The 17,169-nt window shown below is 34.4% G+C and overlaps 1 protein-coding gene across 1 annotated transcript; it reads left to right on the top strand.

The window, feature by feature from the left end:
• Positions 1 to 371: 371 nt before the first annotated feature.
• LOC138699523 (UDP-glucosyltransferase 2-like) lies at positions 372 to 15,700 on the top strand. Its single transcript, XM_069825480.1, has 6 exons — positions 372 to 510; positions 4,049 to 4,220; positions 5,102 to 5,779; positions 8,779 to 9,001; positions 10,496 to 10,715; positions 12,539 to 15,700. Exons 2-6 carry the CDS (start codon positions 4,062 to 4,064, stop codon positions 12,819 to 12,821), a joined length of 1,563 nt encoding a protein of 520 aa, XP_069681581.1. The 5' UTR covers positions 372 to 510; positions 4,049 to 4,061; the 3' UTR covers positions 12,822 to 15,700.
• Positions 15,701 to 17,169: the final 1,469 nt, after the last annotated feature.

Genomic DNA, 17,169 nt, shown 5'->3' with positions numbered 1-17,169 from the left:
AAGTTTTCGTAGAACATCCAAAAAGCTAGAGTAACTAAAAGATGCAATTTCACAAAAAATACTGATACCCAGAGATATTATCTGTAAAATTCTGTGCTTAATATTACAGAAAGAATGAAGACTGTTGAACAAGATAATGACGGACATATTCAAATTGTTTTCCAATTATAAAACAAACCCAAAAGTTTACGTGTCACAATGACGTTTTAGTTTCTTCTCCTCTCTAGTATTACAATCTCCGTAATGCTTTAAAATTTGAATTGACATTCAAATAACCTTAAATTATTATGCTTACACATGACAGAAGCAGGCAGTGTGCCAAATTTAAATTACATATAATGATTCTTGTTCCTAACTTGCACTCAGTATCAACTGGTTGCAGTAGGCCAGCAGTCAATATTTTTCCCCCTCTGTTGTGAATGAGGATCTTTATTAAAACTGTGGCTAATTTTATTTTAATATATTTATAATTTGTTTTATTTTAGACGTGTGCATTTTAAGACGTGCAAGGTAAGAATATTTTATAAGCAATTTATTATCATTTTAACTTTATTTAAAAAAATAAGTATAATTTCTTATTATTATATTGTTGAAGAAATTATAAATTTTAAGACTCATTAAGCTTATGTCCGTTACGTGACATATACATAATTTTCCTTTCTTAAACTGTTTTAAACGAACAGAGAGAAAATGCAAGCAATAGTTTGCTTCAAACTCCAGTAAAATTTAAAATTGCTCTAAGGAACGATAATTTACATTTATTCCTACTAACTTTCTGTGAAATTAAGGGGAGAGCATGGTATTTTTTGTTGAAAAATTTGTAAATTAAAAAAAAAAACAATCTTTAAAATACTCTGTGATATGTGTGGAATGCATAGCATAATATTTTGTGGGTATTTGTACCCTTATCGGATGTTGAGACGCCATTTTTAAACTTCTTGCGTTATGGATTTTTAAATCACTCGCCCACTTTTATTGTTGTTTCCGGTAAATTGAATTAAAAAAAAAAATCTTTAAAATACACTTTGAAATGTGTGGAATGCATTGCATGTGCCCTTATCGGATGTTGAGACGCCATTTTTAAACTTCCTGCGCTATGGATTTTTAAATCACTCGCCCCCTTTTATCGGTTTACGGTAACTTAATTTTTTTGCTACATTACCAGACAAAAATGGATATAACTTCTGAACTATTAAAGATACATGCATGAAATTTAGAACACACATTCTTCAGCCTATTTTCTCTATAACAGAATTTTGTTAATTCATTTCATTTTAAAACTACGTCCGTTTGTTTGCAAGAAAGGAAATCAGAAAAGTGTTATTAAATTTTAGGGATAAATATCAAATTTCTGTTACAGACAATTTGTAGACCATGCTTTTGCAAGTACATTGCAAAACGATGGATGAATCTATCTTTAAAAATGATTTAGATATATCGGTTTTAGTAAAATCCTGCATTGGGTATTTTTTTTTTCAAATTTGGACCCCCAAATAATTTTTTTTCAAAACATTTATTCTTGGTTGAGTTGCTACAGCTATGAGATCTCTACATACAAAAAACTAATATTTTACACCAAATAAAAAAAAGTTAAAAAAATACCATCCTCTCTCCTTAAGGGAGAGAACTAAGATTCATTCAATCATTTAGTATTAGAATTCACTGCTATCTTAAATTTAACGTAGGTTATTTGAAATTCAGTCAATAGTTTTCAAGAAAAGTATGCTAATAAACCTTTCATTTAAAACCATTTTATCACGAAACATATGCAAAAAAAACGAGCAAACTTGTATGAATCTTTTATGTATGAGATAACTTATGAGAAAACTAAAGGATGAACTACCTGAAATAATTATGACATGGCCTATGGTTGAACCTTCACATAATTCTCGAGTAGCACAACATTAACACATGTTTACTGTTACTGCTACACTTATACTATAACATTATCTGTTTACACACGTCGAACGACCTCTGTTGAGTTTAGAGAATGCTGTGTCACATCATTAAAATGGTAAGGGCATAAGGAAAGTCATGTTCTATCACAGGCACCTTAAGATGTCAGAGAGGTACAGTTTTGCTCCTATAGCCTGCTTTCACACACATTACCAAAGGAATTTTCCAGTCTGAATATGTACTATGCTGGAGTTCCAATTAAAACTACATAGCCTAATATAATTACACTTTATTATATTCAGTGTGAGTTATCCTCCACATTTAATGCAGGCTTTAAATGCTTCTATACAGATACAAAAATAATAATAAACACAGATAAACAAAAAACGGAAGAGATGAGAATAAATCAGGAACCCAGACAAAGTTGCAGTCTGTCACCTAAACTTTTTAATGTGCATATAGGTGATTTAATAAAAAAAATCGAAGATGGTAGGTGATCCAGGTATACGAATCGGTAAAGATAATTCTTTAATGTTTTAATATTTGCTGATGATGTAGCTTTAGTTTATAGTGTATTTTTTTCCTGTTTATTTCTATTATTGTATTTGTATTCCTGATGTTGTGGAAGAGAAGGCCTGATGGCCTTAACTACACCAGAATAAATAAACAAACGAACGAACGAACCAACGAACGAACGAACCAACGAACAAACGAACGAACGAACCAACGAACGAACCAACGAACAAACGAACGAACGAACCAACGAACGAACGAACCAACGAACAAACGAACGAACGAACCAACGAACAAACCAACGAACAAACGAACCAACCAACCAACGAACAAACGAACGAACCAACGAACGAACGAACCAACGAACAAACGAACGAACGAACAAACGAACGAACGAACCAACGAACAAACGAACGAACGAACCAACGAACAAACGAACGAACGAACCAACGAACAAAGGAACGAACGAACCAACGAACAAACGAACGAACGAACCAACGAACAAACGAACGAACCAACGAACGAACCAACCAACGAACCAACCAACCAACCAACCAACCAACCAACCAACCAACCAACCAACCAACCAACCAACCAACCAACGAACGAACGAACGAACGAACGAACGAACGAACAAACAAACAAACAAATACAAGACAGTGAAGAAATATTGCAGTATTCCGTACGCAAACTACATCAGCTAGATAAAGGGAATTATAATTTAAAAAAATATCAACTAATATAACGAAAGTAATGGCCATTGTGGTAAATTTCCAATTCGTTCGAAACATAGTAGTTGATAATACTGAATAGGAAAGTGGAAGGTCATTGCCATGTACATTGTTTTTGAACTCGTAAGAAAAAAATACAGATAATATATAGTAGTTTAATTTTTATGTTTAAATTGTCTTTGAGTCCGAGATTGGACACTGTTTATTTCACGTTGAACGAAATCTTGGGAGACTGAAAATAAAGTGTATAATTTAATTTTAATTAAATGTTCAGAGAACACAGACATTAAGATACGTTTATTTCAAAATGGATTGAAAAGATTAAGAAATATTTTTACGCTCCCAATTCAACTGAGTATTCCCGAGAAAAGAAACCAATAATGGTGCTTATTTCACTTTATAAAAACAAAGTTTCAAAACATTTAAAACTCTGCACAAAAATACAAATACGATATGCTTATTTTACGTTAAATGAACAAAATCAAAAATATCATTTTTGAACTCTCGATTTAATTTAATTAAATATTCGTTTGATCACAGGCAGAAATGAAAGCTTGTGTTAACGTGTGACTTAAATTGTGGTTGGTTGTCACACGAAGTTAGTGTGCACTCGAAGTTGGTTGCTTGACGGTTGTCAGCCCACTTTGAGGTCTGTGGATATAGAGGGAAAAATTGGATCGGTGTCGGTTAGAGTTCCCGGGTAGCTCAGTGGTAGAGCGTTGGTACGTTAAACCAAAGGTCCCAGATTCGATACCCGGCCCCGGAACAATTTTTCCCTCGAAATTATTCAAATCAACTTTACAGGGAGTTATACCTGAAATCTTGATTTGCTTGAAAAAAAAATTGTTTTCCAAAAATGACGTTTTTTCTCTATAGGCCTCATTAAGAGCGGGTTTGCTTGGTTTCAGAGACGCAGAAATAATGGCGGTTGGAGTTCTTCTACTCACGACACTGATAATGTTTGCAGGCTTACAGGAAGCAGAGAGTGCGAGAATATTGGGCCTGCTGAATTTCGCTTCACCTAGTCATCATATATTCAATAGAGTCCTTATTCGGGCCCTCGCCGCTAGAGGTCACCAGGTAACACAGTAAAACAAAGAGTTCTTGTTTAGGGAGTGAGTGTGTTGAATAGAATCTGGCAATTGATATCATTGCATCACTCAACTCAAGGTAACACGTCACACAATTTTACATACAGTAGAACCCCGATTATCCGTCACCCTATTAACCGATTGTTGTATTATCAGTCTGTCTGTTTCTCGTTCTTTTTTTCTTCGCCTCATTACAGACAATACGAAATAGTACCGACACAGTTTATTGTTCCTAGTACCCTCACAACTCAAGCTTCGTGACTCTATATACTAGACTGTGTTAGTAGGTTCTACATATGTTTTTGCTATAGTGTTTTATTACAAGCCTTTATCGTTACACAGCATTATCTACTGTTCGAATTGCCGTTCTATAATATAACTTGTATATAAAATGTCTTCCACGGGTGTTAACAGAAAACGTGTTGTGCTAAGTATCCAAAATAATTGAATGGTTTGAGAAAGAAAAACTGAGGCTCATCTCGCAACAGAATACGAGATTGGAGTTACAACTACGCTATTTAATAAAAAAACAAGGATAATGAGTAAGAAAGTATATAAATCTACAACATGAGACCTCCTTTATTCCTGTCTTTCCTGAGACAGTCATTAAAAAGAGCTTCCTTGTCCTTTAAAAACCCATCGTTTATAACCAGATTTAAATTAGTGAATTTCTGATCCACTACATAGCGAGTTAAATAGAAGACCATGGAGGAAATTACAAAATCTTCCATGGTACGGATTATCCGATATTTTCGATTAACCGTTCAGTCCACCCCCTTCATTACCACGGATAATAGAGGTTCTACTGTAGTACAAAGAGAATGCAATGCAACAATATTTCATAACATTTTTTTCGTTACCCATTTACAGGTAACGGTTATCAGCACCGATGTTGATGCAGACAACGTTCCCAATCTCACCAGCATCAAAATAGAGGGAGTTTACGAGACACTTCGAAACAGCTACGATTTCGAAACCTTCGGCGACCAATCTGACACGGGCGTTATTTCCTCCACATTTGGGTGGGTAGAAGTACTTTGCAAAACGGAATTTCGGTCAGAAGGAACGAAGCAGTTACTCAGCTATTCATCAAACGAACCATTTGATCTGATCATCACAGAAGCCAGCTGGGCCGAATGCTTCTTTGGATTCATACAGAAATTCGGCTCTCCGCCTGTGGTTGCTATATCAGGCTACGGGGTTCATCCTTGGTCGGCAGCTGCCATGGGCGTTCCAGACAATCCTTCCTACATTCCTGTTTCTTTACTGCCTTACAGTAGTACCATGACCTTGACTCAAAAGATCTACAATTCCTACATCCATTACTACTTTCTTTATAAATATGAGTACGTGCATCTCCCCAAAATGGAAGCGATGGCGAAGGAGTTCTTCAAGGAAGACATGCCATCTTTCATGGATATTCACAGAAATTTTAGCTTAATTCTTGCAAACACCGTATTCGGACTGGACGACCCTCGACCGTTGACCCCTAATATAATACCAATTGGTGGAATGCACGTTAAAATGAAGGCCGATCCTTTACCAAAAGTAAGTACAATATTATTATTATTATTATTATTATTATTATTATTATTATTATTATTATTATTGGTTAACGTAATCATACATGCTTTGTGTAAGTATAGGTCGAAGTGTATTTCAAATTCTTGGAACTGTAAAACTGAAAGTAGACTAATTAAAATACATGGCGATTGTTATGAATATTAACAAAATGATAAGACAATCCCTATAATTTGGCGAATTTTACAAAAAAATTTCTCAATTCCTACCAGGGTTAAAATATCCCGACTATACCTACATCTGGCAACACTGGTACTCGTTCTGTGCTACTACTTCAGTATAACAACACATAGACACTACACTTTCGTGCGAGGTCGTGCGTATTTGCTTGTTTTCCGCACAAAACCAATACGCGGTAAGCGTGAAATACCACATTCAGTATTCCCAACGTAACACACATAACAATTTCCCTATTCTTACCGCTTAAGCGCCATATCCATTTTACTGCTTTGGGCTTTTAACATATTATTTTTAGAGACGTTTAACATAGTAATAATTATAAATTGGAAACTTACCACTGCAATTTCACCTAAATTGTACTGTTAATTATTGTTTTTAAATATTTGCAAAAATTAAGTAAACTCTACTACTCCACTAAAGTTATTGCATTCCTGATGCAAGTAACATTAAGGAAGCGGTGAAAAAATCAACAAGATTCCAGATGCGGATGTTATTACTGTAATATGTTATAGAAATAATATTGTTAAAATATTAAAATGAAAAATAAATCATTACATAATCTTACCGTTTGTTTTAAGTTCGTATTTATAGACTGGGGGGGAAAAAAGACAGACGTATATCACGCCCTGCTGGAGTATAGTAAACACAGAAAACATTTTATACCCACAATGTCGAAGAAAGATATTTTGATTTCCGAAGTTGCCGTCATTAAACAGAAACCAAGATGGAGATTTCATTGCAACTAATTAGAAATTCGTATTTCAGGTATGTAATAAACGATCTTCGCACAAAATAATGTACGATACACGAGCGGTATGTTTGTTTTCATGTTCTCGGAAATTAAAAAAACTCAACTACGTTTCGCTTTTTAAATCTTTTCCTCGAACATGAAAAAGTCAACATACCGCTCTTGTAACGCATATTACTAGTATATCGGAAATCGCTCGTTTCACAAAAGAACTCCGCATTTAGTTTAGTCTCATCCCCTCTTCGTGAGAGATACTCGTGTCTAAATTATTAACATGATTTTACAGATTTAACAGCACGGTAAAAAGCTGCAAATCATCGAGTGGAGTTTAACCTTCGCTTACAACACAGCGGGCATTTACGATATTCATGCCAATTCTAAGATTGACAAGTGAATTATTGCAAATAATGATACATTAGAAACTCAAGAATTTGTGTACGACTGAGTGAATCAGACCACACAAGTGAACAAAATTACTATACGCATGTGACTTTACACTTGAGATAAATCGTAAGAGCTATAAGATTATAGATGAGGAGGCGAGACTGTCATGTGAGTTGTGAGAGAAGGGAAAGTATAAGCTATCAGAATGAGAGTTTCTTTCATTACGATTAATATTATATGAATCGACAGATACGCAGTCAATCTCAGACTAAAATCTGTTTTGTCTCTCCATACCCATCGGTGCTATAGCCACGGTAAGGTTACTTGAACAGGTGTTGCTGTTTAATTAACTATGTTTTATTTAACGACGCTCGCAATGACTGCCGAAGTTATATCAGCGTCGCTGGTGTGCCGGAATTTTGTCCAGCAGGAGTTCTTTTATAAGTCAATAAATCTACTGACATGAATGATAGATGATATGACTATAATTGGCTTCTGGCTGTTGTTCAGCACACAAATATTAATAATAAATAAATTAATAATAAATAAATAAATAATTATTATCATCATCATCATCATCAATTATAATTAGACAGTGTATGCGGGATGACTTGTCGTTGAATGTAGGTGCACATTTACTATGTTACATATTTTTTTTCATACAGATCATTGGCTTAACAGGTTTTAAACGTAAACAGACAACGTCAACATGCTACTGTATCTCCGTAAAGTCAGAAGGAATAGAAAAATGAAGTACTGTAGTACATACCTTGCAATGTTCAGTCCTCGTCATCATTGATGGAATTATCAGCGTTGCAGTATACGACGATATATTCTCGTAAGTTGTCGAAGCTGAATCGTCTTCGCCTACCATTTAAACAGTTTTTGTATCGAGAGAATTTCTGAAGAAAAACTCTAAAATGGGGATCACTCTATTTCTTTAGAGGAATATTTGTACTGAGCATCATGTTGCACGTGTCGTTAGACCCGCACAACTAAATGATGATGATGATGATGGTGATGATGATAATGATGATGATGATGATGTAGATATTTCCTCATATTTCATTTCAACGCATCTCCTGTGCGATGTACTGATGCAATGTTTCTCTATAGCCTGAGTTGTTCTGGTTTTTATTTCAATTTTACATACATTACACACGATATTGTCTTCGTTAATATATAAAATGTCACTCCCATACTTCCTAATTTGTACTTCGTAACTCTGAGCAATTTGAACGTTTTGCCTTCGACATTATGAATGGATCAGCACAACACTATTCAACGCGTACTAAATATTTGAGCAATGTTACTTCGTTTTGTACGCTGCTGTACTCGCCAGGTACACAAAAGACGGACGGTGCGGCACGTGCCATATACTCTGATACGAAACAACTTCACTTTTCCTTAAGTCATCCCGCATACACTGTCTGATCATAATTAAGTTGTCATTATCATTATAATCGTCTTAAACTTGTTTCGCATGTTGAGGAGAAATTAACCATTTATCTTTGAATATCTCTAAGAAAAACATTTTAAGAAATAATTGTTGCTAGCCATATTGCACAGTGTAATGAACTGTCCATAGAATGTATTATTAAGATGGCTGGATGTATTGGGTATATTTCTACGTAATTTTATATTTGTGCTTCAGGATTTGCAGAAATATTTGGATGAAGCAAAGGACGGATTCATCTATTTCAGTCTGGGTACAAATATACGTAGCGACACCTTGAATGCAGGGAAGCTACAAGCGTTCATGGATGCATTCTCAGAATTGCCTCAGAGAGTTCTCTGGAAATTCGAATCAGACAATCTACAGGGGCTGCCGAGCAATGTGAAAATAAGAAAATGGCTACCACAAAGTGATATTTTAGGTAACAGAAAATTAATATTTTACGCTTCATCTTTTAATAACTCAAAGTAGAAATTACGTATAAAATTATTATTCTTTGTGTAACGTAAATGGAATATTAAAATGGTTTGTTTCAGCTAGCGAACTTTCAAATAAATTGTTTTAATTTCTTACAACGTAAAATCAAGAAATAGAATTCATATCACTGAGTACTTATATTTTATCTTTTATTTTTTAATTTTCCGAAATATTATCGTCCCATTCATTAAGTTAACATTCGGCTTGTGAAACGTGAGCGGTCTTTATTATTGCTCGCCGTGAACAATCAACAACAGTGCAAAGTTTAATATTGCATCCCTAACTCGGAAATGAGGAAGCGCTGTTTTAAATATAATACAACATTTTTGTAGTAGAGAACTGTGATACAATGCTTTGTGCAAAGTTTGAGGCATCAGAACTTCATAGTGTTTAAATTTAAAATATTTAAATTTAACGTATTTTCATAAAATTAGCAACTTCAAACTGTTGTAGCTCCGAAATCCTTTCACCCAATGATCAAAATCATGGTTTATTTTGATGCTGAGAAATTAAAGTTTATATTGACATATAAACAGATTTTTCTTAATTTGTATGGAAATGGAGAAATTTAGATTTTTCCACATTAAGACGCCTTTGACCACGAAAATATATTTTTAAAATATATATGGTTAGATTCCGTATTGAAAGTGTGTAGGCCTGTGAAAATAATTTATTCATTACCCTCGAAACTTATTGCTGTACCACTAAGCAAACAATGCCGAATCCCTTTTAATAATGCAAGATTTTTTCTCAATAATTTTTTACATTTTTACAAATTGGCAAAAAGCCTAAAAGTAAGTAAAATCAGATTATCTGTCTCTCTGTGTATAATAAAAATAAGGATTAGCTTCTTAACATAACCTACCAAATGTCAGCTTCAAAATAAGCTCTCGTTCAATGTTCTGCAGTAAATGGTTCCAGAGTTCTGAGCGCTGAAAGAGGCTTGTTTTTATAAAATACGCTAAATTTGTCGCTCAATAATACGAAAACCGTTTGACTTTCGATAGTATATTTTTGCAAATGCACTGCCTTCAGCACCTTGTACAAGTAGGGAAAAAATTAGACTATAAAAAAATGCGAGGTCTTTTACTGATCGATTTCATATGGAATAGTCCGTATATAGCCTATACATAGTTAATAACTGTATAATAATTTATATCATATATCAGGCCTATTATAATATATTATTATAAAATTAATTTCACAAAATAACTTTTATTCCGAATATTAAATTGTTGAGTCGCTTCTAACTGGAAAGGACTATAAGCTACATAATATTTAATTATGTTTTCCTTTTTCTCTTTTTAAAACCTTAACTTTATTGGTAATTTATGATTTAAGGGAAAATAAAATAGCCACATTATCAAGTTTTTCTATAGCACCAAGTTGAAAACAAATATAGCCTACTTTGAAATAATTTAATTATAAATATTTTCAGCACATCCCAACATCCGCCTGTTTATTACTCACTGCGGAAGAATGAGCACAACGGAGACGGTGTACAGAGGAGTCCCCATCGTTGGAATCCCCTTCTTCTTGGACCAAGTACTGACTATCCAGAAAGTTCTCCGCAAAGGCATTGGCGTTTATGTAGATTACCATACATTAACGAAGGGAAGCATTCTACAAGCTATCAAAGAAGTTCTCAACAATGCTAGGTATTATCAAACAGCTGAAGATCTCGGAATAAAATAATTTTTAATTTTTTGTAAATAGATAATAGATATATATTAATGAATTAATTAATTTTTATTTTATTTTATTTTAACTAGCCAGCTAGTGAGTACAAATTACATTTATAAAACAAAAATATTTCTAACCACTACCGTAAGAGCCAGGCTTGTGTACGGTGTGGTCTTAGTCAATATTATAACATAAAATTTACAAGGACAGTTTATTGAATACAGTAAGTAACTTAATTCAAACCAATAAATACAACACAAGAGCAAGAATAAAGAAGAAAGAGAAAAAGAGAGAAAAATACACATTTAAAATAAATTAACAATCCGACAGAAGCCAGTGATATTCAATAAAAATATGAATATAGTCAACAGAAATAAAAAGTAAAAAAAAAGAAATACATTTGTTAATATTAAATACATTTGTTAATTTGTTATTAAAATTCGGTAAATCGCAAGCAGAAACTCAATTTCTATAAATTTTCGGCATTAGATTTAGATTATAGACGTAAGATATTACCAGCAGAACTAAAAAAAGCGCCTCTATCATTTGATTTAAATATTTAGTTAGAATGACTAATGTTCATTTCTGAATGAATTTCACTACAAAAGGCACTAACCTCTATCACCATAGTCAATCATCAGCAGAATTTCTATTCGATATCTTTCCGTAACTTTTGGCATGATTAATCTTACCAAAGAACAGTTATTATCCTGTTCTTTATTAGTTTCTATCTAAGATTATTTAATAAAAGTCATGGCCCCTTATTTCCTATAGACATAAATTAATACACTCAAACATATCTTTTTATGTACACAAACATTTGCATAATAAATTTGAGACAATTTTTTTTACAAAATAATAGTTTGTCAACTGTAAAAAAATACGATTAATTTGTATGTTTGAGACCTGAATAATAAGAAATAGTATTAAATACCATTAAAAAGGTCTCCTTGGTACGACCTAAATAAATTAAAAAAAAAATAAAATTATAACTATAAAATATAAAAATAATTATAATGTAATTTTTAAACATACGTTCAAATGTTAATTTTTACCCCCTAAATCTTTAAACGTATAATAATAATTCATAAAATTGAAAAATAGGAAAAGTACAAGTGAATCGTTTATTGTAATAACACCACGACCGACATTTTTTTACAAAATGCGTTTTTGTGGATTTTATTATAAAAGAGAACTAACGGTGAATAAACCTCATATTTAGCAACTAATATCACTTGATAAATACATTTTGACAGTAAAAATAAAAGTAATGAAACTAAACAGTTTTATTGGTTTCCCAAAACTTTTGCTTTTATCACTTTTGAGGTTTTAGAAATAAACGATTCAAGTAGTGTTCAAACTTTTACTCACTTTCCATTTTAGCATGTAATGAATCAATATTGGGAATGTTTGGTTTGCAGTAAACGACTGCTCTTGGGCAGAAGAGTATGAATGAATGTTTTCTCTTCGTTTTAACTGGTGATCAGAACTTAATTTGCGAACAAGCATTGGAAATTCTCTATGCTCTATATTTCTTGACCTTGATCCACCTGTTCGAAATGCTCTGTGTATAACCAGCAGTGTATGCAATGGAGGAGGAAATGAACTGGCCATCCGTTATTTCCTGGCTTAGTTGCCTCATAAGTGGTGCCTTTTTAGTATCACTTATGAGGTTCAGACCTGTTTTCGGACAGTTGACTAAACAACAATAGGTAGCGTACATTTACAAAACTCAGCAATTCTGCCACAGTCTACTACCTTTCTACAGATTTTAATTATGTAATTACTTTTCTCGTAGCTACGAAGTGAATATGAAGAAGATGTCGGCAGTGTTGAGGGATCAACCGGATTCAGCCCTGGACCGAGCAGTGTTCTGGACGGAGTACGTCATCAGGCACAAGGGAGCTCCGCATCTACGCTCAGCAGCGACTAAACTCTACTGGTACGAATACCTTCTACTCGACGTGTTACTGGTTGTCAGCATAGCAGGATTTGCAATCATTCTGGTCGTTTACATATTGTTGAGAAAAACATATCATTTTCTACGCCCAGAATTAACTAAGAAGGTTAAAAGAAACTGACAATAACACCAGAACTATTAAGTTACAGGTACGGCGAAACAGTGTCAACAAAATGGGTTTAATGAATCTGTTTTTATTTCGAAATGGATATACACTCAGTGCCAGAAAAACTAACCAATTTAATTGTATTACATTTCATTGGAAATATGTACAGTCAGCATCCTTGAGCTATAGACCTACACATTGTTGTCTCAAAGGTGCGCTCGGTAGTATAGCGGTTAAAGCGAAACGCTCCAAAGGCGAAAAGTCGCAGGTTGTATGTCTGTTAGAGTCATTGTTAATTTGCGATGCTTAAGGAATGGTGAACGGGACAAGAGTTCGGGGTAAAAGATATCAGTTGGTAGACAGCATTAAGGTATTATATGGGGAGATTAAGAGGAAAGCAAGAAATTGGAAAGGATGGGAAATGCTGGGTTTGCAGTTAAAGGCCTTCTCTTGGGCAGAACACTGTACATACATACATACACACATTTTTTATACTTTTAAGTTTCCCCTTCCGGTGGCAGAAGCGTCTGAATGGTTATGGAGACTTTCATGGTGTGGTGTTATTTTATTGATCTGCCTCTCTGTTGCTGTCGTGTGTCCTCTCAGACAGTATTCAAATTTCCAACACGTGTTTGCGGTTTTGTTTGTGTATTTTAGTTTGGTGGTTGGGGCTGGTGGTAGTTGTAGAGGAGTTTCTCCAGTGTTGTTCTGTTGTTTGTGTTCGGTGGATTTGCGAAGATGTGCTGTGTATATACGCGATTTACTGCCGAATGTGTGTATTTCCTGTTTATGTTGTTTAGGTGTGTGAAGAGTGGCTTTGTTTTTGTCGTAGTGTAAACTGTGTTGTTTCTGGTGCGTCTGTGCAGGTGGAAGATTTGGCGGAGAATTCTTCTTTTGCGGGCTTCAAATTTTGATTGGGTCGTTGGAGGGGCTTGTGTGAGGAAAATGGAGGGATGTATGCATAGGGATCTAAACAATGCTTTGTATAGGTGGAGGAGTGTTTCGGTTATACAGCCGGATCGATTGATGCCACTTAGGTTGCTTATTGCTCTGGTGGCTGCGTTATATTTCCTCCAGGTTTCTTTAGCTACTTCCAGGGAGTTTGAAGGTGAGGGGTATTCCTAGATATGTGAGATTCCGCTGGTGTGGAAGTTGGGTGTTGGCTATTGTGATTGGGTTCTACATTAATTTAATCCTTCCAGTGCACTACCGTCATTTATTTGTTTTACTTTACTGCCACTGCTGCAATAGGCAACTTTTCTGAAATATTAGTGAAAATTGTTGTAATATATTACATTCTAGACAATGGATGGGCATCGTGCCTCACTTGAGAAATAATGCCTCACTGACCTTCACAGAGCTTATCGCTCTGAGTGACATCACCTTCACAGTCCCCGTTTCTCCCTCACGTAGCTCCTAGGTGTGGGCAGGTTCTATATCACTTTCATAAGCAATATCAGTGGTGGCATAATGGCATAATCAAAGCAGTGTGTACGCGTTAGAAAACGATTATTTCATGAGAAATAGGAGGAAGAGGTTTTTTGCTGTTTAGAAGGGGAGAACATACGATGTATGTTATGCTCGAAAATCCTATTAGGCATTAATAAATTTAATATACAACGACATTACTCCTTATGTCATAAAGAACATGCTGAATTAGAAGGTAAGACAAATTAAATGTTATTTTTCGTACTATTCCGAAGAAAATTTATGGTCTTAGCATTTGTATAGTATACTAAATACGACATTATACCTTAAACACGCTGCATTAAAAGGTAGCCTACGAGGAATTAAATGTTGTTTGTATGTATTATTTCCAAAAGAAATTTATAAAAAAATATCAAATGTGCGTAGAAAACGAAATATGATTTTCTGAAGTTATTTTAGGTCGAGAACGTGCAAATCTATTAAGTAATCTTGATAAACGCCAGAATATTCAAGAAAATAAACGTAGACAACGTGATGGAATATTATTGGGTAGTTACGCAATTTCTCGCCTGTGATTTAAATCAATTCAATGATGGACAAATAGTAAAGAGGTTTATGATTAAAGCTGCCGAATTAATTTGCCAAATTGAATAAAAGTTTTCGAGTCTCTCACGTTAACCAAGCGCTTTCCTAATAGATCGCCACTGACCGCCTTAGCGATTACGATAAGGTGACGCAGGTCACAGCAGTTTATATTTCCCATCCTACGCTGCAGTCTCCTCTCCTAGTAAACAAACTATTTCAAATCGGGTGCCTCACGTAACCGAAAATTGTGCCCATGTATGTTCTAGATCCTTGTGAAGAATAATGTATTACGTTACGTTACACAGGGTAAACAGTAATTTGAGATATTCCAAACAAAATGTTTAATATAATGACAGTAAAGATGTGCAAAATACATTAATGTTGATGGTCACCATGAAAACTATTTTTGTGATATTAATAGCAAATCTACGCAAATCTAGTTTTCTTTTCCTTTCCCCCTCACTCATATTAAAAAATGACTTTTTATTACCACTGTTAAGTAATTCTGTAATACAAGGTGGTTTATTCTTACTAAAATCGTTGTGTAATTTATACTTACGTGAATATATGATTTACTTCAGGGGTACGAGTGTATCCTTCATGGTAATTCGTTTATATTTCTAGAGCTTGATATGAGGAATGTTAAAATAAATCACAGGAGTTTCAAACGGTATGGTGGAGCTCGGAGTAGGAGTCTCTGTTAAGAAACTGGAAATATACTGACTTACATTAAATAATTTATTTCGATCATCGACTTTGTCTTATGAATTTTTGTGACAATGAACGAAAACCTGATAATTAAATTGTGTGATGTACTAAAACAGGGTGAATCTGCTGATAGCGTTATGAATAAAACAAACCATTCAAGTTTACAGAATAAATGTATTTTATTTGAACATATTTTACCCATTAGAAGTACATAGTAACTTCACTCTCTAACAGACTATTTTAGTAATATTATAATCCTCGTCAGCTTACTTAATACTCTAAGGGTAAAATCTAACCTTTTTTTTTCCCTGTTACTACATATACTAGTGCAGGCTTGCAGAACAGGGCGACAATTGTGGCGTTACGTCACTCATCGGAATCGTCACCCATCCCTTCCTTCTACCCCCGCGTCATTAACTTGGTAGGGGAGGGGATTTGTATTCAGTGTCTGTGTTATGTTATTGCGTACGGGGCTCAGTGACGTCATTCAACGCCAGTGGATTGTATACGGGGAATCAACGCTTTCCCCATGCTGTTCACCCTTCTCTCGCCAGTTCTGTAACCTTACGCTAGTGATTTTTCTAGATGTCTGCTTGAATTTTCTTTTAGCAATTTTGTTTCGAATTTAGAGTACTGATAAATAGGCCTACGACAACTGGCAGTTATTTTCTAACATATGTTGAAAGCAATAATTTTGGTTTGGACTAAAGGAAGCTGATGAAATGGAAGTCCGAAGAGTGTGAAATTTGAACGTGATTAATAATTAATTAGTAATACCGGTATTAATATTAATATCAATACATAATTCAGTTGTGGTGTGTAATGATTCCAATTCTACACTATATTCAGGTAAGTGGAATTAAATAATATATCAATTATAGACCTACTTGGTATGAAACGTGCACATGGCTAACGGTTATAAATATGTATCTTAATGTGCAGACTTTCATTACAATGTCCAAGAGAGGAAATAGCATAGTAGCGTTTAGTAGTATGTATTTTAACTCCTTCAGGCCTGATGTACATCATAATGTAGAACTACATTCTTTCTTTTTTTCTTTCTTGGAATGTCTTGGATACTTTTAAATATTTTGAAAAATCCAATGTGATAGAACTGGAGAATATTATTTTTGAAACATTTCTATTCCTGAAATAAAAATTAAATTAAAAATTTTGGAGCCACAGGGGTCAAAATTGCCCCCAAATTTTGATTTTCTGTGAAGACTTCATTTGGAATTTTTGGATCCCCAGAATGATCATGTGACCAGTTTTTTTTTTCAATTCTTTTTTAAATATAAATTCGGGACTGAAGGGGTTAAGTTGGTTTTCTTTTTTTTATTTTAGTAGGTTATTTTACGACGCTTTATCAACAGCTTAGGTTATTTAGCTTTTGAATGAGATGGTGATAATGCCGGTGAAATGAATCCAGGGTCCAACACCGTAAGTTACCCAGCATTTGCTCATATTGGGTTGAGGGAAAACCCCGAAAAAAAACCTCAACCAGGTAACTTGCCCCGACCGGGAATCGAACCCGGGCCACCTGGTTTCGCGGCTAGACGCGCTAGCCGTTACTCCGCAGGTGTGGACAAAAAGTTGGTTTTCAAAGTGGTATTTTGTTTTCGGAATTCGTAGGCCTACTAAT

This window comes from Periplaneta americana, chromosome 5, assembly GCF_040183065.1.
Source record: "Periplaneta americana isolate PAMFEO1 chromosome 5, P.americana_PAMFEO1_priV1, whole genome shotgun sequence".
NCBI lineage: Eukaryota > Metazoa > Arthropoda > Insecta > Blattodea > Blattidae > Periplaneta > Periplaneta americana.
Note: the sequence above shows the minus strand (reverse complement) of the source record. Positions and strands in the feature narration are given on the sequence as shown.

What these genes read in the sequence shown, in the direction of transcription:
- LOC138699523 (XM_069825480.1), top strand. Translation starts at nt 4,062, where the DNA reads ATGGCGGTTGGAGTTCTTCTACTCACGACACTGATAATGTTTGCAGGC. An exon ending in ACCACAAAGTGATATTTTAG is followed by an intron (nt 9,002 to 10,495) that starts GTAACAGAAAAT and finishes AAATATTTTCAG; the next exon opens with CACATCCCAACATCCGCCTG. An exon ending in GAAGTTCTCAACAATGCTAG is followed by an intron (nt 10,716 to 12,538) that starts GTATTATCAAAC and finishes CTTTTCTCGTAG; the next exon opens with CTACGAAGTGAATATGAAGA.